Source organism: Euleptes europaea, chromosome 8, assembly GCF_029931775.1.
Source record: "Euleptes europaea isolate rEulEur1 chromosome 8, rEulEur1.hap1, whole genome shotgun sequence".
NCBI classification, from domain to species: domain Eukaryota; kingdom Metazoa; phylum Chordata; class Lepidosauria; order Squamata; family Sphaerodactylidae; genus Euleptes; species Euleptes europaea.
The window spans coordinates 75631029-75654110 of NC_079319.1; the positions used below are offsets into that span (position 1 = coordinate 75631029).

The 23082-nt window shown below is 46.9% G+C and overlaps 1 protein-coding gene across 1 annotated transcript in view; it reads left to right on the forward strand.

The window, feature by feature from the left end:
- Positions 1-23082, forward strand: part of BMP6 (bone morphogenetic protein 6) — a 146559-nt gene that overhangs the window by 102449 nt on the left and 21028 nt on the right. The window contains exon 3 of the mRNA XM_056854093.1: positions 18987-19135. Coding sequence (XP_056710071.1) covers positions 18987-19135 — 149 coding nt within the window. The remainder of the gene's footprint in view (positions 1-18986; positions 19136-23082) is intronic.

Below are 23082 nucleotides of genomic sequence, written 5' to 3' on the forward strand. Positions count from 1 at the left end.
TCCTGCTGCTGGGAGTGGCCTGGGGCAGCCTCCTGCAGCCGCAGGAAGGCTGCCCCGGCCCCCCCGGCCCCCGCCGCCATTTTTCCCGGGCAGGAGGGGCCATGGGAAGCCTCCTGCAGCCGCAGGATGGCTGCCCAAGGCCCCCCCCCGCCGCCATTTTTCCCGGGCAGGAGGGGCCATGGGAAGCCTCCTGCAGCCGCAGGATGGCTGCCCAAGGCCCCCCCCGCCCCCCGCCGCCATTTTATTTGGGCGGGAGGGGCCTTGGGCAGCCTCCTGCAGCCGCAGGAAGGCTGCCCCGGCCCTTCCCGCCCCCGCCACCATTTTTTCCGGGCGGGAGGGGCCTTGGGCAGCCTCCTGCAGCCGCAGGATGGCTGCCCAAGGCCCCCCCCGCCCCCCGCCGCCATTTTTTCCGGGCGGGAGGGGCCTTGGGCAGCCTCCTGCAGCCGCAGGAAGGCTGCCCAGGCCCCCCCGGGCCGCGCCGCCGCCGGACCCTCGCCGCTGGAGAGTCCTGTCAGGTAAGCCTGCGGCGGGGGGGGAGGGGTTATAAGCCGACCCTCGGCTTATACACGGGTGCCTAATTTTTCCCCATTTTTTGGGAGAAATTAGGCACCTCGGCTTATACGCGGGTCGGCTTATACATGGGTATATACGGTAAACAAGCTATAGCTTAGGGCCCCACTCTCTTGGGCCCCCCAAAAAAATTTAAAAGAAAAAAAAGCTGGATGTTCATTTTCAAAATATAGGATAAAAAACAAATAAAATAAAACCTAAATACAGCAACAGTGTTATCATTTTAAGTTAAAGCTTAATAATTATTTAACTATTAGTATACTTCTTCTTAATTGTATTTCCGTTCAAAATACATATTTTGTTATGTGCAAATGGCTGTTGATACCTATTAGGTCCATAAATTACCATATAGCATATATTCAACACAAAAAACAACGACAATTTGTTGTTGACAGAAGACAGCTGGACATATAAAGGGCCCCATTACCTTCAAAAGTTTAGGGCCTCATCAAACCTAAATCCGGCCCTGCGACACACTGTCACCAAAAGACCGAGATCTTGGCTTGCGCATGTGTCCCTGAAGCCATACACATCTTGCCCACAGGGTTAAACAAACAAGGAGTTAACTTTTGTTTATGCTTTGAACACAATATTGGAGTGAATCAGATAGAGATTACAAAGTTCATTGGTTCTTGTAGGTTATCCGGGCTGTGTGACCGTGGTCTTGGTATTTTCTTTCCTGACGTTTCGCCAGCAGCTGTGGCAGGCATCTTCAGAGGAGTCACACTGAAGGACAGTGTCTTACTCCTTCAGTGTTACTCAGTGACACTGTCCTTCAGTGTGACTCCTCTGAAGATGCCTGCCACAGCTGCTGGCGAAATGTCAGGAAAGAAAATACCAAGACCACGGTCACACAGCCCGGATAACCTACAAGAACCAATGAACTCTGACCGTTAAAGCCTTCGACAATATTACAAAGTTTCTTTATAGCTGAACTTTTGAGCTGTAGCCCTATTCAGGCATTTAGGATTCGTTGTTACAAGTTTACTTTCTTCCAGTCAGGTGCTCTTCTGCCACAGGCTGGGTTTGAGTTAACAGCACCTTTATTCAGCAGGTCTGTCACTCACTCTGAACGGATATAACGGTTTTCAACTGACATCGTCTCACCAACGTTCCATCAGCTCCCGCTGATCGCTCTTAGGAAGAGGCAGAATCTAACCTGTACATCATAGTACCACATTTGTAATTGTACTTATTTTGAAAATTGACCTTTTTCCTTTTAAGACTATTGATATTGCAAGAATACATCTTTGCAGGAAACAAATTAGTTTGGTGGTAATAATCTGGTAAACGATCAATGCCACCCTCCCCCAGTTCAGAACAAGGGCAAACTAACAGAGACCTACACTGCAAGGTTGTTGTAAAATTGTTGAGAGAGTTTGTGTTCCTGAAATCCTTTACTACTTCAAAGAACTGTAGAGATACTATTAATAATACATCATAGGAAGCATATGGATACACATAACTCTGTTAATGTGTTCCTGGTTCAATGGAATTCCTATTAATTTGAATTTCAGGTAGTCTAATAGATTGTTTGTCTGATCTAAACATATCTATATATCTAAGAGCGATGCATGGCCCTCATCTATGGATACCTAAATCTGCAGATCGAGACCACACCAATGTTAAAGACAGATCTTTCTACAAACCTCCCCAGGTTTGCAGAAAAATCTGAAAAAGTAAACAAACAAACAAACATTGGGGCTTTAAATTAAACAAATACACTTTGTTTGCTGGCACACCAACATCTTCACTGATAAATGTTGCTTTTGGGGGACTTTTGCCTCGCTCTGTTCTACACTGTACGTCTTTCTGAAATATGACGAATATTGGGTATGATAAGCCTTTTCCCATCACTTGATGTTTAAACAGAAGTGAGAAGTTTATGCCCTGCTTGAAAGATAATGTTAAATTCAAGGTATATTGGGACATGGCAGCTAAATGTTAGATCTCTTTGGAAACAATTTCCTTCATTTAGAAGAAGCCCTTGAAAAAGAGTGGAAAAAATAAAGGGTTTTTTATTTTGGAAACTGGTTGTTATACATATACACACTGCTTGGAAACTTTCTCTCTTTAACTCAGTTAGGTGTCAGGTCAGGAGTGCGGGGATGAAGTTTTGTGGCTGATCAAAGATATCAGCCCTTTGCCCAGGGGTGGTTGAGTGTTTTTCAGATGTAAATATTCTGTTAACTCAGACCTCAAAAATCTTCCATGCTGTCCAAACAACTCAACTATTAAAAACCACAAGTCAGAGACATGAGAAGATGGTCAAAGAGAGATGCTATATGTTAATGTTTAATGTTTATTTTTGCTTGCTGCACACAGAAACTGTTTAATACAGGTGGCCTACTGCTTGTGGGTGGATACCTTTAGGAATGACAATATGAGAAAGCAAGTGGGAACCCACAGTGATTTGCGGGAAAGAGATTCCCCCCTCTCCCACTGTTTCCTGTGTCCTGTTTCCATTCCCTGATAGCTCCCATAGCCTCTCCTCTTTTCCTGCTTCCTTCTCTTCTTCCCACCCTACAGCCAACCTACCTTTATTTGCCTCCCCATCTTCAGCTTCCCACTGCAGTCTGTACCTAGGAAAACTATGGCCCAGTTGTGTGGTGCTGGCTGCTGAGCCAGGCCCACTTGCATGGTAGGGAACCCTCAAGGACTTGTAAGGGGGCGGATTACTTTCCTCTGTGTTCCCCTCCCCACACTATTTCATCTTTCCCTCCTCCTGACAACCTCCATATTCTCTCCCCTTTCTCTGCCTCATTCTCTCCTCATCCATTCACTGACCTATTTTTATCTGCCTCCCATCTTCAGCTGTATATATTATTTATTGACTTCATTTATACCCTGCCTTTCTCCACAGTGGGGACCAAAGCAGCTTACATTATTTTTGTCTCCTCTTTTTAGCTTCACAACAACCCTGGTAAATAGTTTAGGCTGAAAGAATGTGACTGGCCCAACATCACCTAATGAGCTCCCATGGCAGACTAGTGATTTGAACCTGGGTTTCCAAGACCCTAGTGTGAACCTGTAACTGCTACACTACACTGGCTTTCATGTGATGGTGATTGTTGAACAGTAGCAAGCAGCCAGGGCTAGGTGAGTCGTGCCAGTCAGTTAGTTGCAGGTAGTCCAGATTGCTGCCAGGATTGGTCCAATAAATCCTCCCCCAGAGGCCAAAAGAGCCCTGGAAAGAGCCCTGCCTTCCCCCTACCTTTTATTGACAGAAACCAAGCCGAGAATGCTGTGGTTGCTTAGCAACAGCCACTGGGCTTCCATTTCTTAAAGTTACAGATGCTCCTTTTTATCAATTTGGGTTTTTTTTTCTAAACCCTGCCCCCAACGATTTTTTTTTCGATTTCAGATTTTTCTGCAAACCTGGGGCACTTTTCAGGTTTATAGAAAGATCCCTCTTGTCTGTTCACAGCTCCAACCACCAGGTTTAAGTATCATCAAATTTGGCCAGCTTGGCTCACAATATACAAGTGGTGACCCGCAATACTCTCAAGGCAGAATTCCTTTCCCCCTCATAACTTACCACCCTTGCCGGGGCTAACGCAGTTCTCATCCCCACCCCCCATAATCTGTGGGCCCAGTGCGGCTCCCACCCTCCACTCCCTTCTCTGCTGCTGTCCCTGAGACCGCTGTGGCTCCTGGCACCTCCCACACACACATCGTCGCTGATACCGGTGATGGCCCCAGCACACCTCCCAGCCTCCCCACCATGCCCACCACAACTACTTCTTCTCCCCCATGGCTGCTGTTGTCCCCAGAGCTATAACAGCTCCCACTCGCTCCCATTACCGACAACACTGGCAGGCCCAACATCACTGGGGCTGCTGCAGCTTTTCCCACCTCATTGCTGCTGCCAACACCAGGGCTGCTGCAGTTCCTACCCCCACCCCCAATTGTCACAAGCTTCGCCGGGTCTGGCACACTTCCAGTCCTCCACTGCTTGGCCCACCACAGTTTCCGTCATTCCTGGTCACTCCCCCCCACACATACACACCATTGCTGCTACAGTTGCTAACACCTGCAGGAGGTAGGTGCAATGTCTGAGCATGCACAAAAAATGCTTTCGTTGAGGATTTAAACCTCCCAATGTTTTTTTTTTTTAGTTAGTTTCAGCTTTTTCTGCTAACCTGGGGGGAGGGTTCCCCCAAGTTTGCAGAAGTATCTGTTTTCGTTCTGCATGACCCCAATCTGCAGATTTAGTTATCCGCAGATGGGGCTACACTTTGCTATTAGAAGAGTTGATAATGGCCAACTTGGCTATTAGAATATAATTAGAAGTCTGCCACATTCACCACTAGATAGCACAGCGCCACTGCACCACAACGTAGTTTTATCAAGGCATAAAAATGGTCATTTTTAAAGCTTTAACAGCACTTAATCCCTCCTTCAAACAGGAAATAACTGGCTGAGCTTCTAATCTTAAATCACAGCAGCTGCTGGTGGTAGAAAGTACCATCAAGTTACAGTTGACTTATGGCGACCCCATAGGGTTTTCAAGGCAAGAGACATTAGAAGATGGTTTGCCATTGTCTGCCTCCATATGGGCTGAGAGAGTTCTGAGAGAACTGTGACTAGCCCAAGGTCACCCAGCAGGCTTCACGTGGAGGAGTGGGGAATTGAACCCGGTTCTCCAGATTAGAGTCCTCAGCTCTTAACCACAATACCATGCTGGCTATCAAATCACAGCTAGTGGTCATCATATATCTTGTGCAGTTTCAAGTTACACAGAACTCTTCTTCAAGCTGAACTATTAAACAAATAAATCAAAGGAAGGGAGGAAACTAAAATAGATGTCTTTACTGTAGACTGTTGCCATTTGTGATTTGTAGTTTCACATATTCACAGTCCACAATACAGTCACTTGATATGGTCTCCAGCCTATTTTACTCCTGTTGTGCAGTCATAATAGTTGCTGTAAAAGAGTTCCCCTCCTCCCCTTTCTTCCCGTTGTCTTTGCCCAAGAGGCAGACGGGAATCTGTGTTTGTGAGAAAGGGCTTCTTCTCCCCTGCCAGCCCTCCCTTCTGTTTCTCCTTTCATTGGTTACCACCACCATCCAAGCTGCGCCCTATGTGCGTGTATATGTGTGTGTATGGCTTCACCCACCCCCTCCTCCAAGTCTGTAGCCCAGTCTATAGTATCTAATCTATGTGTGGAATGAGCAGTCAAATGGCCTGGGTGAGATTCTTTGACCACAGTTTGAGACTTTTAAAAGGAAAATATCTTTACTTACCAAAATACCATCTCAGGTCACTAGAGCACAAGGACATTGGAAAACTACATCAAAACTCTACAGTGTATTACAGAAATTACTAAGAAAAGAAAACATATGAGGCTAAGTTATACAGTCACTGGTGTTACCTTGGCATTTTTTTTCCTGGAATGCACACAAGCCTGCTGGAACTTGGAAAAACTAGAAGCTGGTCAAGACAGACTTCACTCCATTGCTCCCCTGTTCCCCAAAATCTGGCTTGCACATTTCTGACCACCAGGTCTCCAGATCTTTTAACTCTTTTATCCCAGCTGGGAGGGTTTCACCTTAACATATCTTGAAACTGGGAGTGGATCCCCACATGTACCTTTTCTCCAAACAAATTAAGGTGCACATCCCAAACCTTTATGGCCCATCTCAGGTTATCCAAATAGGGTTGCAAGATCCCTCTTCGCCACCAGCGAGAGGTTTTTGGGGCGGAACCTGAGGAGGGCAGCATTTGGGGAGAGGCTTCAATGCCATAGAGTCCAATTGCTAATACGGCCATTTTCTCCAGGTGAACTGATCGCTATCGGCTGGAGATCTGTTGTAATGGCAGAAGATCTTCAGCTAGTACCTGGAGGTTGGCAACCCTATATCCAAACAAGCCTGTCCCCTTCCTGGCAGGTGGGTGAATGGTCATCTATATCCTGCCTATCTGTCTCCATAAAGGAAATTTGTCTCCTCAGCCTGAAATCTGAGAAGTTTATGGTTCTGTTCCCCAAAGACAGAATGTTTTCTCTAAGATTAGGGCCTTCCTGAAGGTTAATCAAGGTATCCTACATCTCTTTATCACAACAGTTGCATCATTAAATTTTGCAGAAAATGTGGTTGTTATGGTACTGTGAGGCAGCAGGCCCCCTTCTGCCCCAATAGGTTTTGCCATGTTGCGGATCTTACCATTTGCAGTGATCTCAGGAATGGATCACCCACAAATGGTTAGGATCTCCTGTATGTCTACATCTTATAATAAACCCATATTATCCTTTTTCCATTTGCAAATATCATTCATCACAACATTCCTCACCTCAGCTGAACATGGAAGGGTGTGCAAAGCATACCTAGTTTGGAGGTATAAACACATATTTTTATGCCATATAGAATAAATAATAAACCCAGTGATATAACAACAAATGACAAGGCATTGTGGTCACTAGTGACTTTTCTAGACAAATAAGTAGCAGGGGCTCTTGTTTATGTCCTCTTCCCTCTTGATTCTGACCAGAATGTCATTTCAGAGATGTTATCAATACTCTTTAGTCCAGTGCTTTTAGCTTAGGGTGCCAGGTGGGTGGTTTCGGCAGGCAGTTGCCCGCCAATCCACCCAGCTGCTCAAGAGCGGGGATCGCACGCATGTGCGGCTGCACATCACACCATCTCATCACTTCCGGGTTTACCCCTGGAAGTGCTGCATCGCCATGGCCGTTTTGGCACTCAAACGCCTAAGACGCCAGCATTTGGGGGGTTTGAGTTCCAAAGTGGCCACAGCGATGAGGCTCTTCCAGGGGTAAACCCAGAAGGGACATGATTGCATCATGCATGTGTGCAATCGCCCCAGCCCCCCCCCCCACCAAAAAAACCCTCCTACTGATGGAGAGGGGGGACTTGGCAACCCTATCAGCTGCTGGTCCACCTTGGCTTTGATGGTGAAGATGAAGATTTGACATCCTCATGTGTAAAGATCAACATGTATAAGCAGTTCTTGGGGGAAGGCTTGAAGTCAATAGCAGGAATAGCTACAAAATTCAGTGGGTCAAAGATTTTACCCACAGACAAATTTAGGAAGGATACCAATATGTCTTGTACATAAAATAGTAGCAGGAGTCCGTAAACACTCAGGCAACTTCTGTTAAAAATCATATCCTTCCTGAGGTTACCACTATGCAGAGTCTAGACTGTTATGTCAATGTGTCACTGGATGGTAAACAAAATAAGTCCAGTTTGAAGAAAGTTTTCATGAGTGAGGGTAAGGAAAGGCTCAGTAAATGGCTGTTGATGCATAATAGTCGGATTAAGCACCTTAATAATAGCGTTGTTTGAAGATGGGCCAAAAATAGTGGCCCTTAGAACCATAATTAAAATCAGAGGACCCTCGTATGAAAATTACTGGCTAGATCAATTGCTCTAATTGATCAATCCTTTGTGTCAATACCACTGAGAGTCTGGATTTGGCTGAATAGGAAGGGGGGAAAGTGCTATTATGCCAAGGACAGTTCTGTAATTATTGCCCTATATTATGCCTGGACAAAGGTTAGAGCTAAATTAGCTCCTGGAATATCACCATTAGCTTCTGTTATAAGATCTAAAGACTTTAGTCTTGCTGCAAAGGAAGGGAAATGTAAAGTCTGGGAAGATCTGGGAGTGCCCGATTATAAATCTTTAGCCCTAATGGGCAAACAGTTATAACCTTTGCTGAATATCATCTTTAAGCAATGGGCAAATTCCTTGGTTCCAGTATCTACAGATTAAAAATTTCATACAAATGCTACTAAGGGGAAATAACCCAACTGAGAGATTTTGAAAAATCAGCATTCCCCAGCGAAAGGAATATACTCTCTAAGATTTATAACTATCTATTGCAGGTTGAGAGTAAACCACAGAAAAAATGTGCAAAGCTCTGGACAAAAGTTCTGAAAGCCCCAGTAAGTCCAGAGGTTTGGGCATTCGTTTTAAAAAGTGGTTTAACATTTTCTATCAATGTCTCTGCTAAAGAAAATTGAATAAAAATGCTATACCAGTGGCACCTGTCACCCTCTAAATTGGCAAAAAATTATAAAGGGGCTAAAGGGGATTGTTTGGATATGTGGAGCAACTAATGCAAATTTATGGTGGGAATGTTATGCAGCAGAGTGATAGAATACTGGATTATGATTGCCATGGTGATCTCACAAGGTATAAAGAGTTACCGCTGTCCCCTAAGGTTTTCTTCCAAAAGAAGTCCATGAATTTGTGCAGTAACATCAACAAGGTTAAAACTTGCCCCAAATTGGAAGAAAAATATAATCCCAAAGGAAGATGAGTGCCTGCAGAAGCTGTCAGAGTGTATTCGTCTGAGCAAATTAAGGTGTTTTTTTACACAGCCAAAAGTCTGAAAAGTTTGAAAAATGGAAATTTTTTTTGTCTAGAATGTGTAATTAGTTTGAGCTTGTATATTTTGATGTGGATGTATTTAGTAATTTATGTTCTTTAGCCTTGCATTGTATTTGGTTTTATTTTAATAAAGTATTATTATTTTTAAATTACTGGCTAGAAGTAAAATGTTCTGTTTGTGCTTTCTGCATTTTTAGGAATACTTCTCCTTTGTTGAAAAATATATATAACTGAAGGGTTGGGTCTGAAAGGGGTAGGAAACTAGACAACTTTTTAAAATGTATATTTAAAATATTTCTTTTTATAGCTGTGATGTTTTGCTGTGGCAATGCTCCATGGTATGATGTGTGCTCAGGGAAGAGAGGGAAAATTATTTTAATTTGGCAGTTTTGCTAACCATAAGTAGCAAAAACATCAGCCAGTTTATTAATTACATAAACTATAAGCGAGTCAGAGCTGAGATAATTAAAAATGTTGGCCTTCTTGCCCAAGACTTTGACAGTGGTTTTTAGTTAAAGAAATGTTTAGGTTACATAGGAAATGTCGTAATCACTTGCAAAATATTCATCCTATGAAAGCTCTGAAAATGTGGTCAGGATGCATTGGTTAAGAATAGTAGCTAGATATTTATAATGTGGCAGATGAAGACTCTTCTTTGAAAAACTGGAGCCAGTTTCAATTTTTCTTGACAGCCTGTCCTGTGGGCAAGAAATGTGGCGTAGAAATTCCGCAAATAAATAAATAAATAGCCCCTGTGCAAGCAGTTGATGGCGTATTTGCTTAGGTCAGAGTGGTACCACTTTCTTCATTCTGGATCATCTGTTTGCTTCCTGTACTTTCCCTTGCAGAGGCTCACTGAAGAGTAAAAATAGTATTTATGTATATATGATGCTGAGTCAGACCACCGGTCCATTATTCCTGCGTTTTCCTATTCTGGATGGAAGCTGCTGTCTGAGATCCTAGGAAGGGGCCTCCTCTAGCCTGAAATCTCTTGAGAATTCAGACATTTATAGTGCAGTTCTCTGCAGAGTTACTTCAGTCTAAGCAAACTGAAATCAAGACTAAGATTTTCTAAGATGGGAATAAGCAAACTTTTTTTGGCCCAAGTGCTTAAAAATGCAGTGTCTATCTGTGAAGATGTTGGTATGCCAACATACAGAATGGGTGAAATGGAGTGGGGTGAGGGAGAGATGAGAGCTGCAAGAAAATGTCTGTAGTATAGGATATTGCCTAGGGTGCCAAAGGGCAGGGGGCACCCCAGCCCCAACACAACTGCCCTGGTCAGCTAGCAGGCCAGCCAGTGGTTCGGGACAAACCATGGCTGGCTGGCTGGCTAGCTGGCTGGCTTGAGGCTCACTTGCCCAGTGATATGACAGGAGAAAGTGGGGGAGGGGGAATTGTGTTGGTACCCAAACATGAGGGACAGTGCTGTAAGAACCTTCAAATCTCTTTGGTAGAGATACTGGGGATTCCTAAAGTATCACCTGGATGTGGTGTCACTTCCAGGTTTGGATACAATCCCCCCCAAACACACTTTCTCCCTTCGCACTGGTGGACAAGTAAGCTTTGAGCTTCCCAGCTGATTGGTGGCTTGGGCCAGGGGAGAATTTTTTTGTGGGGGAGGGGGAGAAACAGCCCTGGAAAAGGGCACCACCTCACCCAGCCCCCACCCCAAAGGAGAGAGGAAGAGCCTGCCCAGCCAGCTCTAAGCAGGAGGTACCCAGCCAAGCTCAGCCAAGTGGAATGAGACCAGGCAGGCATGGCCCATCCCTCATTGAGGCAAGGCTAGGGTTGCCAGCTTCCTCGTCACAACCTGTGGGAGGTTTTTGGGGCAGAGCATGAGGAGGGCTGGGTTTGGGGAGGGGAGGGACTTCAATGCCATAGAGTTTAATTGCCAAAGCGGCCATTTTCTCCAGGTGAACTGATCACTATAGGCTGGAGATCAGTTGTAATAGCAGGAGATCTCCAGCTACTACCTGGTTCAGAAAATCAGTACAGGAGCGAAAAAATCTTAAAGTGCAAAACATTTATCTAGAAGGCTACTACATCTATACAACATCAAAACAACTGTACAAGGTAAGGATATCCCTGAGATGTGAAACACACTATTACAACAAGTGAAACAAACCAAACAAATACAATGAATTCTCAAAGAAGTCTCTCAAAGAGTACATGTGTCATCATAGATAATATTGCATAGGCAATACACTGCATGTCCTTTAGGATATGCAGCCCGTAGTTCACAATGAGGATACGGCCGTTTCAAATTCTTAATAGTCAATTCTTCTTCAGTCCTTCAAAGATTAATTGTGCAAAAGGTCTACATATTCACCATCAGAATATACAATTCCCACGTAGGGTAATACTGCGTGTAGCAATGTCCTCTCTGGGTCTTACTGTCTGCCAAATGGCTAGACGCAGTATTACCCTACGTGGGAATTGTATATTCTGATGGTGAATATGTAGACCTTTTGCACAATTAATCTTTGAAGGACTGAAGAAGAACTGACTACCGTATATACTCGTGTATAAGCCGAGTTTTTCAGCCCAAAAAAAGGGCTGAAAAAGCCGGCCTCGGCTTATACACGGGTCAATACGGTAGAAGGGGGAAGGAGGGAGGAGGGAGGGGGGAACTTACCTCTGCTGCCGAGCCACCGCCATTTTCTCCCGCCGGGAGGGGCCCTGGGCAGCCTCTCTGCAGCCGCAGAGACTGCCCTGGCCCCCCCCGGCCCCCGCCGCCATTTTCCCCGGCCAGGAGGGGCCCTGGGCAGCCTCTCTGCAGCCGCAGAGAGGCTGCCTTGGCCCCCCCCTCCAGCCCCCGCCGCCATTTTCCCCGGCCGGGAGGGGCCCTGGGCAGCCTCTCTACAGCCGCAGGGAAGCTGCCCTGGCCCCCCCCGGCCCCCGCCGCCATTTTCTCCCGCCGGGAGGGGCCATGGGCAGCCTCTCTGCAGCCGCATAGAGGCTGCCTTGGCCCCCCCCTCCAGCCCCCGCCGCCATTTTCCCCGGCCGGGAGGGGCCCTGGGCAGCCTCTCTGCAGCCGCAGGGAAGCTGCCCTGGCCCCCCCCGGCCCCCGCCGCCATTTTCTCCCGCCGGGAGGGGCCATGGGCAGCCTCTCTGCAGCCGCAGAGAGGCTGCCTTGGCCCCCCCTCCAGCCCCCGCCGCCATTTTCCCCGGCCGGGAGGGGCCCTGGGCAGCCTCTCTGCAGCTGCAGAGAGGCTGCCTTGGCCCCCCCCGGCCCCCGCCGCCATTTTCCCCGGCCGGGAGGGGCCATGGGAGGCCCCTGCCCGTCGCGCCGCTACCGCCCACGCGCCTGGGCGCCTTCCTCCGGCCGGCAGCGGCCTGGAGGGGCCTCCTGCCAGCCCAGGAAGGACGCGCCGCCGCCGCTTCGCCGCCTCTCCAGGTAAGGAGTGGGTTCAGGGTCTTTTCCCCCTCCCCCCTTGGATGGGACTGGGGTCGGGGTGGGTCGGGAGGGCCTGGGAGGCGGCGGGAGGGCGACCTGGGGCAGGGGCCCTGCGCTCTAAAATGGCGGCCGCCATTTTAGAGCGCAGCATTGCGGGTAAAGGAAATTTCTTATTGCCCCTCGGCTTATACGCGGGTCAATAAGAAATTCCCTTTTCTGGCCTCTAATTTGGGGGGTCGGCTTATACTCGGGTCGGCTTATACCCGAGTATATACGGTATTAAGAATTTGAAACGGCCGTATCCTCATTGTGAACTACAGGCTGCATAACTACGGGCTGCATATCCATTGTGAACTACGGGCTGCATACATGAAGTGTATTGTCTGTTCAATATTGTCTATGATGACACATGTATTCTTTGAGAGAACTTCTTTGAGAATTCATTGTATTTGTTTGGTTTGTTTGTTTCACTTGTAATAGTGTGTTTCACCTCTCAGGGATATCCTTACCTTGTACAGGTGTTTTGATGTTGTATAGATATAGTAGCCTTCTAGATAAATGTTTTGCACTTTAAGATTTTTTCGTTCCTGTACTGATTTTCTGAACCACGTTACTAGTACAGTGGTGCCTTTTTTCTTATTCACTACCTGGAGATTGGCAACCCTAGGCAAGGCCTTGCTGCCGTGCCCCAACCTTTGCAATGGCGAGGCAGACTGGCACGCCTCATCCATCCCCATGACAAGGCTGGGCCTGCACATTTTGTCCTTTGCTTTGATGTGGTTGGGCCAGCACATCTTGTCCCTTGCCTTGGGCAAGGCTGGACCTGTACAGCCTGTCACTCACTGTTGCAAGACAAGACTGGGTGGGCACATCCCATCCCTCAGCAAGGCTAGGCCAAGTAAGGGTGGACTAGGTGGATGTATCCCTCACCGTGGTGAGTCCTCCTTCCTCCTTTTTTTGCGGATGGGGGGGGAGGCCACCCAGGACCTCCCTGGTTGGGGCATGCCCATGCCAGCCAAAGGTGGTGCTTGGGCTGGCTGTTGGGGGTGCACTCAGGCCAGTCAGCCTGTACAGTGTGCAGAAAGCCTTTGGGTTGGCCTGAGTATATGTGAACTAAAAGAGAGTTTGATGTCTTCTTCAATCACAGAAGAACCATGTTGAGTAGGGTCACCAACCTCCAGGTACTAGCTGGAGATCTCCTGCTATTACAACTTATCTCCAGCCGATAGAGATCAGTTCACCTGGAGAAAATGGCTGCTTTGGCAATTGGACGCTATGGCATTGAGGTTTTCCCCTTCCCGAGCCCCACCCTCCTCAGGCTCCACTCCAAAAATCTTCTGCCGGTGGTGAAGAGGGACCTGGCAGCCCTAATGATCAGCATACAATCACCATCCTCCAGAGTTCCATAGGGCTCAAATTTCAAATGTGGAACTCCAAGCAAGTAAGGAATGCTTTGTCAATGGAATAGGATTTTGCATACTAACTTCTGAAACAAGGAAGGGAAATCTAATACTACAGGATAATGGGACAATAATAGTTGATTATCTAACTGAATATGTCACATGATGTGCACATGCTCTTGTCTTATCCTGAGTCAGACTGTTGGTCTATCAAGATCAGTATTGTCTGTTTTAACTGGTAGCAGGTCTTCTGGGTCTCAGGCAGAGGTCTTTCACGTCACCTGCTACTTGGTTTTTTTAACTGGAGAGGCCAGGTCTTGAACCTGAGCCCTTCTGCATGCAAAGCCAGTGAGCTGTGGGTGGGTGCCCGTGGGGCTCCACCCAAGTGGTGAGTCCCATAGTTAAAACACAGAGTTTATATAGCAAGAATGTAGGGATCTCTCATATTCTGACTGGCCAGCTTGGAGGCATCTGCTCTGACACTGCTCTGACCCTGGTAGGTACCTTGCAGTTGGACAAATGTGTCTTCAAACGCACTATTCCACAAGTCCACAGCCATTATCCACCATCTTTGTGATATTGTGATCCCATGCTTACTAATATAGCACTTTGTTTTACTACATTGTCTGTAGTGATTTGGATTCCATTGTTGGCCAAAATTGGAAGGAAAAGAGTTGTGCACAGAGATAAGAAGGCCATCTTAGATAGTTAATGCAGGACTCTGCCTTAGTTTCTCGACAAAGAAGGTACACACCCTGCCTTCTGAGGCAGTGGCAATGCTTAAATGTAGGCCACTGCACTCTGTGTATGTGTAAAGTGCAGCCAACTTATGGCGACCCCTTTTTGGGGTTTTCATGGCAAGAGACTATCAGAGGTGGTTTGCCAGTGCCTTCCTCTGCACAGCAACCCTGGTGTTCCTTGGTGGTCTCCCATCCAAATACTAACCAGGGCTGACCCTGCTTAGCTTCTGAGATCTGACGAGATCAGGCTAGCCTGGGCCATCCAGGTCAGGGCCCACTGCACTCTAGAGGTAAGAAAATGAATTTTTAAAATCCATGAAAATGAAAACAAGGATCAAGACCACTGATCTAAGAAACCAATAGAAATGATTTCACTTTTGTCATACGTGATGGAGCACCCAGGTTGGGTCTGGAGCCCCCACCCTGGGTCAGACATAACACAACCACATGTGAGGGACCCCTCAATTCCTGCATGTATGGTGCCCAGTTAGGAGCAGGATTGTGGTGCACATGGAGAAGTGACTTCAGTCCCCCTCCCTGCACATTTTCTCACCATGAAACAGTCAGCATGAGAAGGGGGGGGGAACCCTGAAGAGGTCGTTCTATGAACTGCTGGTTTATTTGTCCATCAATTACAATGTTATTCCTTTGTTTCCCAGGAGCTCAGAATGGTATACCTGTGAGGTATGTTAGGCTGAGAGTGTAACTGGCCAAAGGTCATGGCAGTTTAGGGGCTTCTGCTGCTATTGTGGCAGAAACACAAACTGAGCAGGGAGGGAGTCGTCCTCTCAGACATGCTCAGTGGAACGAAACTCTCCCTTAGGGAAAAGGATTTGAGCCAATTCCTTGGCTAGAGCCCTAGAGTGTTCTGAAACTGCATACCCCATACGTGAGATTGCACCGAGACCACAAAGAGGAATTGTCATGTTTTCATGTCCTCTCTTGCTCAGCATGTGGGCTTCTTCACTTTTGAGAAGGTGATGAAGAAAGGCTATATGAGGTCATTGTGAAGAGTGGAAATCAGGCATGTAAAACACAGAGTGCCTGCCAACTTTTTTATAAAACAGCTGCATAATTTAGAGTCTGTGTATGCCAGTTTATTCTCTAGCTGTGGGTATTACACCGTAAACAAACAGGTGGGAGTCCCTTGGGACTGTGCTTGCTGTTTTCAGACCAGCTTAGAGAATGTGGATTTGGCGAGCAGAAAAAGGACTACTTGCCAGCCATTCTGTAAGCAAACAGGCTGCTTTTATGGTTTAAATGTTGTCATTTAGAATTTAGCACTTCAGTCCCAAGAAAGGAAAGGGTATTTAAAGTGCACTTGGCTGATTTCATACTGTGAAAAGGTTTTTTTTTGGGGGGGGGGGGGTTGGTGCATTTTTCTAGGGTTGCCAGACATGGCCTGACAATCATTGGGAGACTGGGGGAGCAGGAACATGGGGGGGGGGCACTGTTGGTAGGGTTGCCAGGTCCCTCTTCGCCACTGGTGGGAGGTTTTTGGGGCAGAGCCTGTAGAAGGCGGAGTTTGGGAAGGGGAGGGCTTCAATGCCATAGAGTCCAATTGCCAAAGCGGCTATTTCATCCAGGTGAACTGATCTCTATCGGCTGGAGATCAGTTGTAATAACAGGAGATCTCCAGCTAGTACCTGGAGGGTGGCAGCCCTAACCATTGGTATTGTGCGATGTCACTTCTGTGGAAAAAACAGAAGTGACATCATGCCTCCCTAGGAATGGCTGAATGGCTCTAGGAATCCAGCGATTCCTAGAGAGGACTGACATCACTTCCGGGTTTCTCCCAGAAGTGATGTCATGCCATTTCCTGACCGCCACTTCTTAGATTAATTTTCTCCACAGCAGTGGGGACAGGAAACAGGAACCAAGGTGGTAGAGTCCCTGTCCCCAACAAGATTTGGCAACCCTAACCTTCACCAATACTTAAAATGTTGATTTAATTTGTATTCAGAAAATGATCAGTAAAGGTGACCTTTTGTGTGAATTAATGTTTGAGAACCAAAAAATGTTAAAGCAACATAGGGTGGGTAGTATTTCTACAAGTGTGGCAGTGTCTTGCTATTCTTCTGGTTCTCTGGATCAGGGACATTGTGTGCAGTCTAATATATAGTGATCTTGTCCCTCCTTCTTTTCATTTCTGAATGAAGCTTGTATGGGAGCAACGTTTGATGGATTGCATGTAATCTGAATAAGAAACAGGCAGACCAAACCAAGAGAGTGATACAGAAAACTCTATATTATTGCTGTAATTCTGTTGCTGTAATTCTTGTGGTGATGTTACAATCTGAGAGCTGATGTAGGCCTACACATGAAACTGATTGAGGTAGCAGCTTTGAAGTGACAGACTGCTGGGGCAGGGACCATTTTTGAATATTTTCCTATTTAAAAAAAAAACCTGCCAGAAGAAAGCTGAACAGAATGGGCGGCATGGGAAGGGCGGGGGACACAGCTGCTTCAGCACTTGAAAAGGCATGGGGAGAGAACAAGAGGGGGCATAGGGGGCAGAATCAGCCCCTTGCAGCCTTTTTAAATTGCCCATTTTAGACTTTAAAATGCTGGCAGTGGCCCCGTGTTGGACATGATGCTGCCACGTTTACTTAGTCCTCATTCTATATTATATGTATTTTCAGCTTCTATACATTATCCAGAATAAGGTGAATTTTAACATTTCAATGAGAGTTCTGAGCTGTACTGCTTCAAATGAGTGGGCATAGGGATAATATTTTTAATGCTCCCTTTAAAAAACTCTCTACATGAAGTTTTAATGCTCCCTTTAAAAAACTCTCTACATGGCTTTCCTCTCTCTGGTACACTGTTCTACTAAATTCAAAGGGGGGTTGTTTTAACATAAGGAAGTGTTCAAAAATATATCCTTCCACCTTAGGGTTGCCAACCTCCAGGTACTAGTTGGAGTTCTCCTGCTATTACAACTGATTTCCAGCTGATAGAGGTCAGTTCACCTGGAGAAAATGGCCGCTTTGCCAATTGAACTCTATGGCATTGAAGTCCCTCCCCTCCCCAAACCCCACCCTCCTCAGGCTCCGCCCCAAAAACCTCCCACCGGTGGCAAAGAGGGACCTGGCAACCCTATTCCATTTGTAGTCTGAAGTGGACGTCTATTACCTTGTTCTGCATAACATGTAGGTCAAATTTGACTCTTGATGAACATTTGTGTAGTTTGCATGAGCACTCATACTAATCACTGAAGGCCACACCTTCTGCGTCAGTGGTACTGCAGGGTCTCTGAAGATTGGGGACCCCTACATAGGATCTCCTATGAATTAGGCTACAAGAATGGTTTCTCATATAAAAGATGAGTGTCCAAATGAAAGAGAACATCGGATGTGGAAAATAATTGACGCTGATTCTAACGGGGAATATTATCTTGGGGTCACCAACACATGGTTCCCGATAAGCAAAATTTATGTAAATGAACATAATGAGAGTGACTTCGGATAAAAGGCAATTATCAAACTGTATCTTCCCATGGGAAACCCCCCCCCCCCCGGTTGTATTCCAATTCATAGGCTTCGTTGTGCTTGTTCCCACTATTCTTAAATAAACATTTTGTCAATTTGCAAGAGTGGTTTATTAATGCAGGCACTAGTTCCAGTCAGCGACTTCTTACGGCTTAACAGGCTTAACTCATGAAACAGAAAGATGTGTAAAGTGTGACAAATCAACTTTGGGAGGGAGATTTGATAAGGAGAATTGGTTTTGTGTGTATTTGTGTGTTTGTATACACTTTAACTCTTTCCTGCCTACCATTCAGACCATTACCACCCATCATTTTCCCCCTTCCAAACATAGATTGAAATCCCTGCAGAGGGGAAAGTGGCTTAAAAAGGGTTTGGAATACAGAAATTATGGGCAGAGAAAAGATTAAACATGGTCTGATACTACCCTCCCTAGCTGTTTTTCTCTATGAAAAACAGCCATTTCTTTTAGTGTTTTAAATGTGGGAAATTGTGGATCCACAGACTAGGCGTAGAAGTTAGGAAGTTTCACTGATGCTCAGCTTGCTCCCAGCATTTCTGGCCAAGTATAACCCTCATAGCTCCTTCTCCAAGTTGACTACTGCTGTACAAATACCTTCACAGGTAGCCTCATGGGCTTGTTTGGATGGGGGGCCAAAAAGAATGCCTACCTTGTTGTAAAGCATGAATTTTCAAAATTCAGGGTTCAGTCTTGGTTTTATTATTTCTTTTGTCCCATTTTTGTTTATTCCTGCTTACATCATTTATTCCTGCTTACATATTCCTGCCCCACCATTTAAAGCCAAATATAAATAACTCCATGCCTTAGAAGCATACCATTATAAATTTGAATTTAAGGTGACGATTACTTTATAGTGACAGATGAGAGGGTTTTTTTAAACATTGCCTCCTGCTCGTACTGAAGCCATGAAAGCAAACAGGAAATTTGGAAGAGAATAATAGCGTAGTAATCTTCAAGTTTCTAAGTTTCTTTTTCTTTTTTTTTTGAGGTTTCCCCCTCCTTTTCTTTTCAGAGATTCCGATCTGTTTTTGCTGGATACCAGAGCGGTCTGGGCCTCAGAAGAAGGCTGGCTGGAGTTTGACATCACTGCCACCAGTAACATGTGGGTGATAAACCCCCAGCATAACTTGGGACTCCAGATGAGTGTGGTGACGAGAGATGGTAGGTAACAGGCCAACATACTTGAGACATCTGGCCAATGACCTAGTCATTAATTGGAAGCGATGTTTATAGCATTCAGCTGTGATGTGATGATCTGACTAATGCAGCCAAACATGCAGCTGGGATGTGATGGTTGCGCTCTGGATCCAATGGCACAGATTAAAACCTGTTCCCTGTCTATGGCTTGTCCCATGTCTGTGGTTGTGAAACTCTGGGAATGCCTGACTTGTGGATATTGGATTTTTTTTTGCCAAGGAATCTAATGCATTGAAAAAATTACAGTTTTCAGTGTCTCGGAGCTGTGGAAGTGCCTTCAAGAACTGAGCTCTTCCCCAGTGCACACCAATCTCAGCCAAGCTTTTGTGTCTCTCAAACAAGCTTCCACATCTCCTAGGGTAAAGGAACTTGAACAACATTGGTGGGAGTTCTTCTCGTGCCTCCTTTTTCACATCAGGCCTTTGAACCACGCATGTTGGGAGAGAATCTTTTGTTGGCTTCAGGTAGAGATCATTCTGATGGCAGATCCCCCTGATGAGAATAAAACATGTAAACCTTTGAAGGTGCCTTACACCGACTCATGGTGCAGAGTGGCGCAGAGTGGTAAGCTGCAGTTCATCTTCTGTCTTCGGTGCAGCCCCACATGTGGGACTGCGCCTGCGCGCAGGCCTGCCGCCGGAAAAAATTCAATAGCCTTAGTCCTCCACCGGGGATGCCCCTCCCTCACAGGCGGGGCCGGCCTTCGCGCCGTGCAGCCCGCATGCTACTGGGCGGGGCATCCCCTTCCCTCCTCAGTTCCTTTTTTGCCGCCGCCTGGATTGGAGCTCCTTGCCTTACCTCTCCGAGTTCGTAAGTTCTGTGGGCCGCGCCCGGCCCTCCTTTCCTACAAAAAAAAAAAAAAAAAAGATAAGAAGAAAGAAACTTAAAAATAAAATAAGTAACTAAAGGACGTTAACAAATAAGCTGAATACGTGATGGCCTCTAAGGCCCCCTTTAAGATCTGTAAGAAGTGCCCGGCCAAGATACCGCACTCAGATCAACATGAACTCTGCTTAACTTGCTTAGGCGAAGGTCACAACGTGTCTAAATGCTCCATATGCCAAGGCTTCTCTACCCGGTCTCGCAATGCTCGCGCGCACCGGCTGAGCGCCGAATTGTGGAAAAAGGCTCTCTCGGCTCCCTCCCCTTCGACGGGTTCTAGGACCCCGGGAGACACGCAGTCGACTAGATCGGTACCGATCCCTGGTACCAGTTCGACACCGAGACCCTCGGATCCGACTTCCTCGGATCCGTCCCGGAGCCATAAGAAGCACAAACGCAAGACGAAACATCTTGACAAGCCGTCTAGCTCCGGCCATCCAGTGTATAAGAGGCCTGCGGAGACACCAAGACCCCTGGCACCGGACGTCTCCATCCCGGTACCGCCCTCGGTACCACCATCGGCACCGCACTCGGTACCACCATCGGCACCGCACTCGGTACCACCATCGGCACCGCCCTCGGTACCACCTTCGGTACCGAGGACGCCCTCGCCTCACCTGGACTCGCCGTTCCACTCCTTCTCTGAAGCAGACTTGGATCCCCTCGAGGACCCTCTCTTGATTACGGATCCGGACCCGCTAGACCCAGCCTCTATGGTACCGACCCCCTCGGTACCACAACAGATTTTCCAACCAGCTCCCTCCACCTCTGGGCCCACAATCTCCCCAGAGTTGGTCAAGGACTGGATCGAATTCTGCCGCTTCAGACGGCTTTCCATCAGAGGCGAACCGGTGGTCCTTCATACACCTCAATTACCCTCTCCATTTACCCCTCTGACTCAGCGCACTCCTAGACCGGAATCCGAACTGGAGGAAACAGAGTCAAGGGATGAAAGCTCTGAGGATGTATCAGAACCCTCACCAGATGAACTGGTAGGGGACACAGAGGCTATTTCACCATCTGAAGATCTCAGGCTCCGGACGGAGCAAATGATAAGGATGGCTGAAGCATTGGACATTAATATCTCCACAACGGACAATAGGCCTAAGGACAAGATCCTTAGTCGTCTCTACCCCGATACACCGGGCATTGCTGCCTTCCCCATACTGGAGGGCCTCTCAGAGATAGCCACATCTCTCTGGAAGAAACCTGCTTCCTTACCAGCCTCTTCCAAGAAGGTGGAAAACCTGTATAGGACAAAATCTGAGTCGGCTGAATTCCTCACAATCCACCCTCCGCCCTCCTCCATAGTGACCACGGAGATGCAATCTCGGCAGCGCCAGGGACCACATTCAACCCCTGCCGACAAGGAGAGTAAACGACTCGATCAGCTGGGCAGACGGACATACACCTCCTCTGCCCTGAGTTTCCGTATATCCAACTATCAAACCATCATGGGGGGGTACCAGCTTTTTTTGTGGGAGAAGGCTGCCCCCCATATTGACCTGCTTCCAGAGGAGTCTAAGAATGCCATGCGTCTTATCCAAGCAGAGGCCACTCGCTTATCGAGACAGCAGATCAACGCAGGCAAACATGCTGCAGATAGTGCAGCTAGAACGATGGCTTCAGCAATCACCCTACGTCGCCACTCTTGGCTTCGCTCTGCTGCCCTTCCGTTGGACACGAGATCACTTATCGAGGATCTCCCATTTGAAGGCGATACCCTGTTTGCTTCATCTACCACAGAATTTCTCACGAATCTCAAGAAGGACCGCCAGACCGCCCGTTCTCTAGGGGTAGCTCCTCCTTTTCACCAACAACAGAGGGACAAACCTCAATATCGTCAACAATCTTTCGGCCCATCCTTCAACAGATACCAGAGATTTCAAAGATTTCACCCGTATCCTCCACAGGATAAATTCCAACATCAGCAACCTAGACCAAAACACGGTTTCAAGCAACGCTCTCACCCTAACCCCCAGAACAAGGATCAGAGACAACCCTCACAAAAGTTCTGACTATTTCCGCAACCCTCAGAGGAGGGACTACCGTTCATGAATAGGTTGGCTAAGTTTTCTGAGGCCTGGCAAGCTATCTGCGCTGATACCTGGGTTCTCAGGGTTATTTCCCAGGGTTACCACCTGGAGTTTAAATCCATCCCTACTTGTTTCTCTGCCAGTTCTGCGGCAGACAACCCACTCCCAGAATTTGCACCCCAACTAGGTGAACTTCTCCTGAAGGGTGCTGTTGAAAAAGTTAACCTCCCATGTTTGGGATTCTTTTCTCGTATCTTTATGGTTGATAAGAAGGATGGGGGCTCTAGACCCATTATTGATCTTAGATTTTTGAATAAATATTTACGAGTTTCCAAGTTCAGAATGGTTTCCCTACCCTCTGTGATGGAACTTATTTCACCTCATACATGGTTCGCAGTTTTGGACCTGAAGGACGCTTACTTCCATATTTCCATCCACCCTGAACATCGACACTTCTTAATGTTTCGTTATGGGTCTGAATTTTTTCAATATTCTGTCCTCCCTTTCGGCCTTGCCACGGCCCCCAGAGTATTTACGAAATGCATGGCGGTAGTTATGTCCTTCCTCAGAGACCAGGGATGCACGATTTATCCCTACCTTGACGATTGGCTGCTCACGGCTTCTAGCCCTGAGTCTCTCTCCGTCAATTTGCAGCTGGTTCTCTCTACCTGTTCAAAGTTGGGACTGATGGTCAACTTGAAAAAGTCTAAATTAAGCCCTTCTCCCAGAGCTCAGTTTATTGGTGCCGTGTTAGATTCCACAGCAGGTCGGGCATTCCTCCCCACTGAGAGGGTGTCCTCCATTAGGAGGCTAGTCCATCTTTTTATGAGATATAGACACCAACCAGTAGTCTCTATACAGAGATTATTAGGCCTAATGGCATCGACCACTGCAGTGACCCCTCTAGCCAGGCTTAAGATGAGGGAACTGCAAAATTGGTTCATTAGGTCCTACGACTGCTCTCGCCACTCCAAGTGGTATAGACTGTCTATC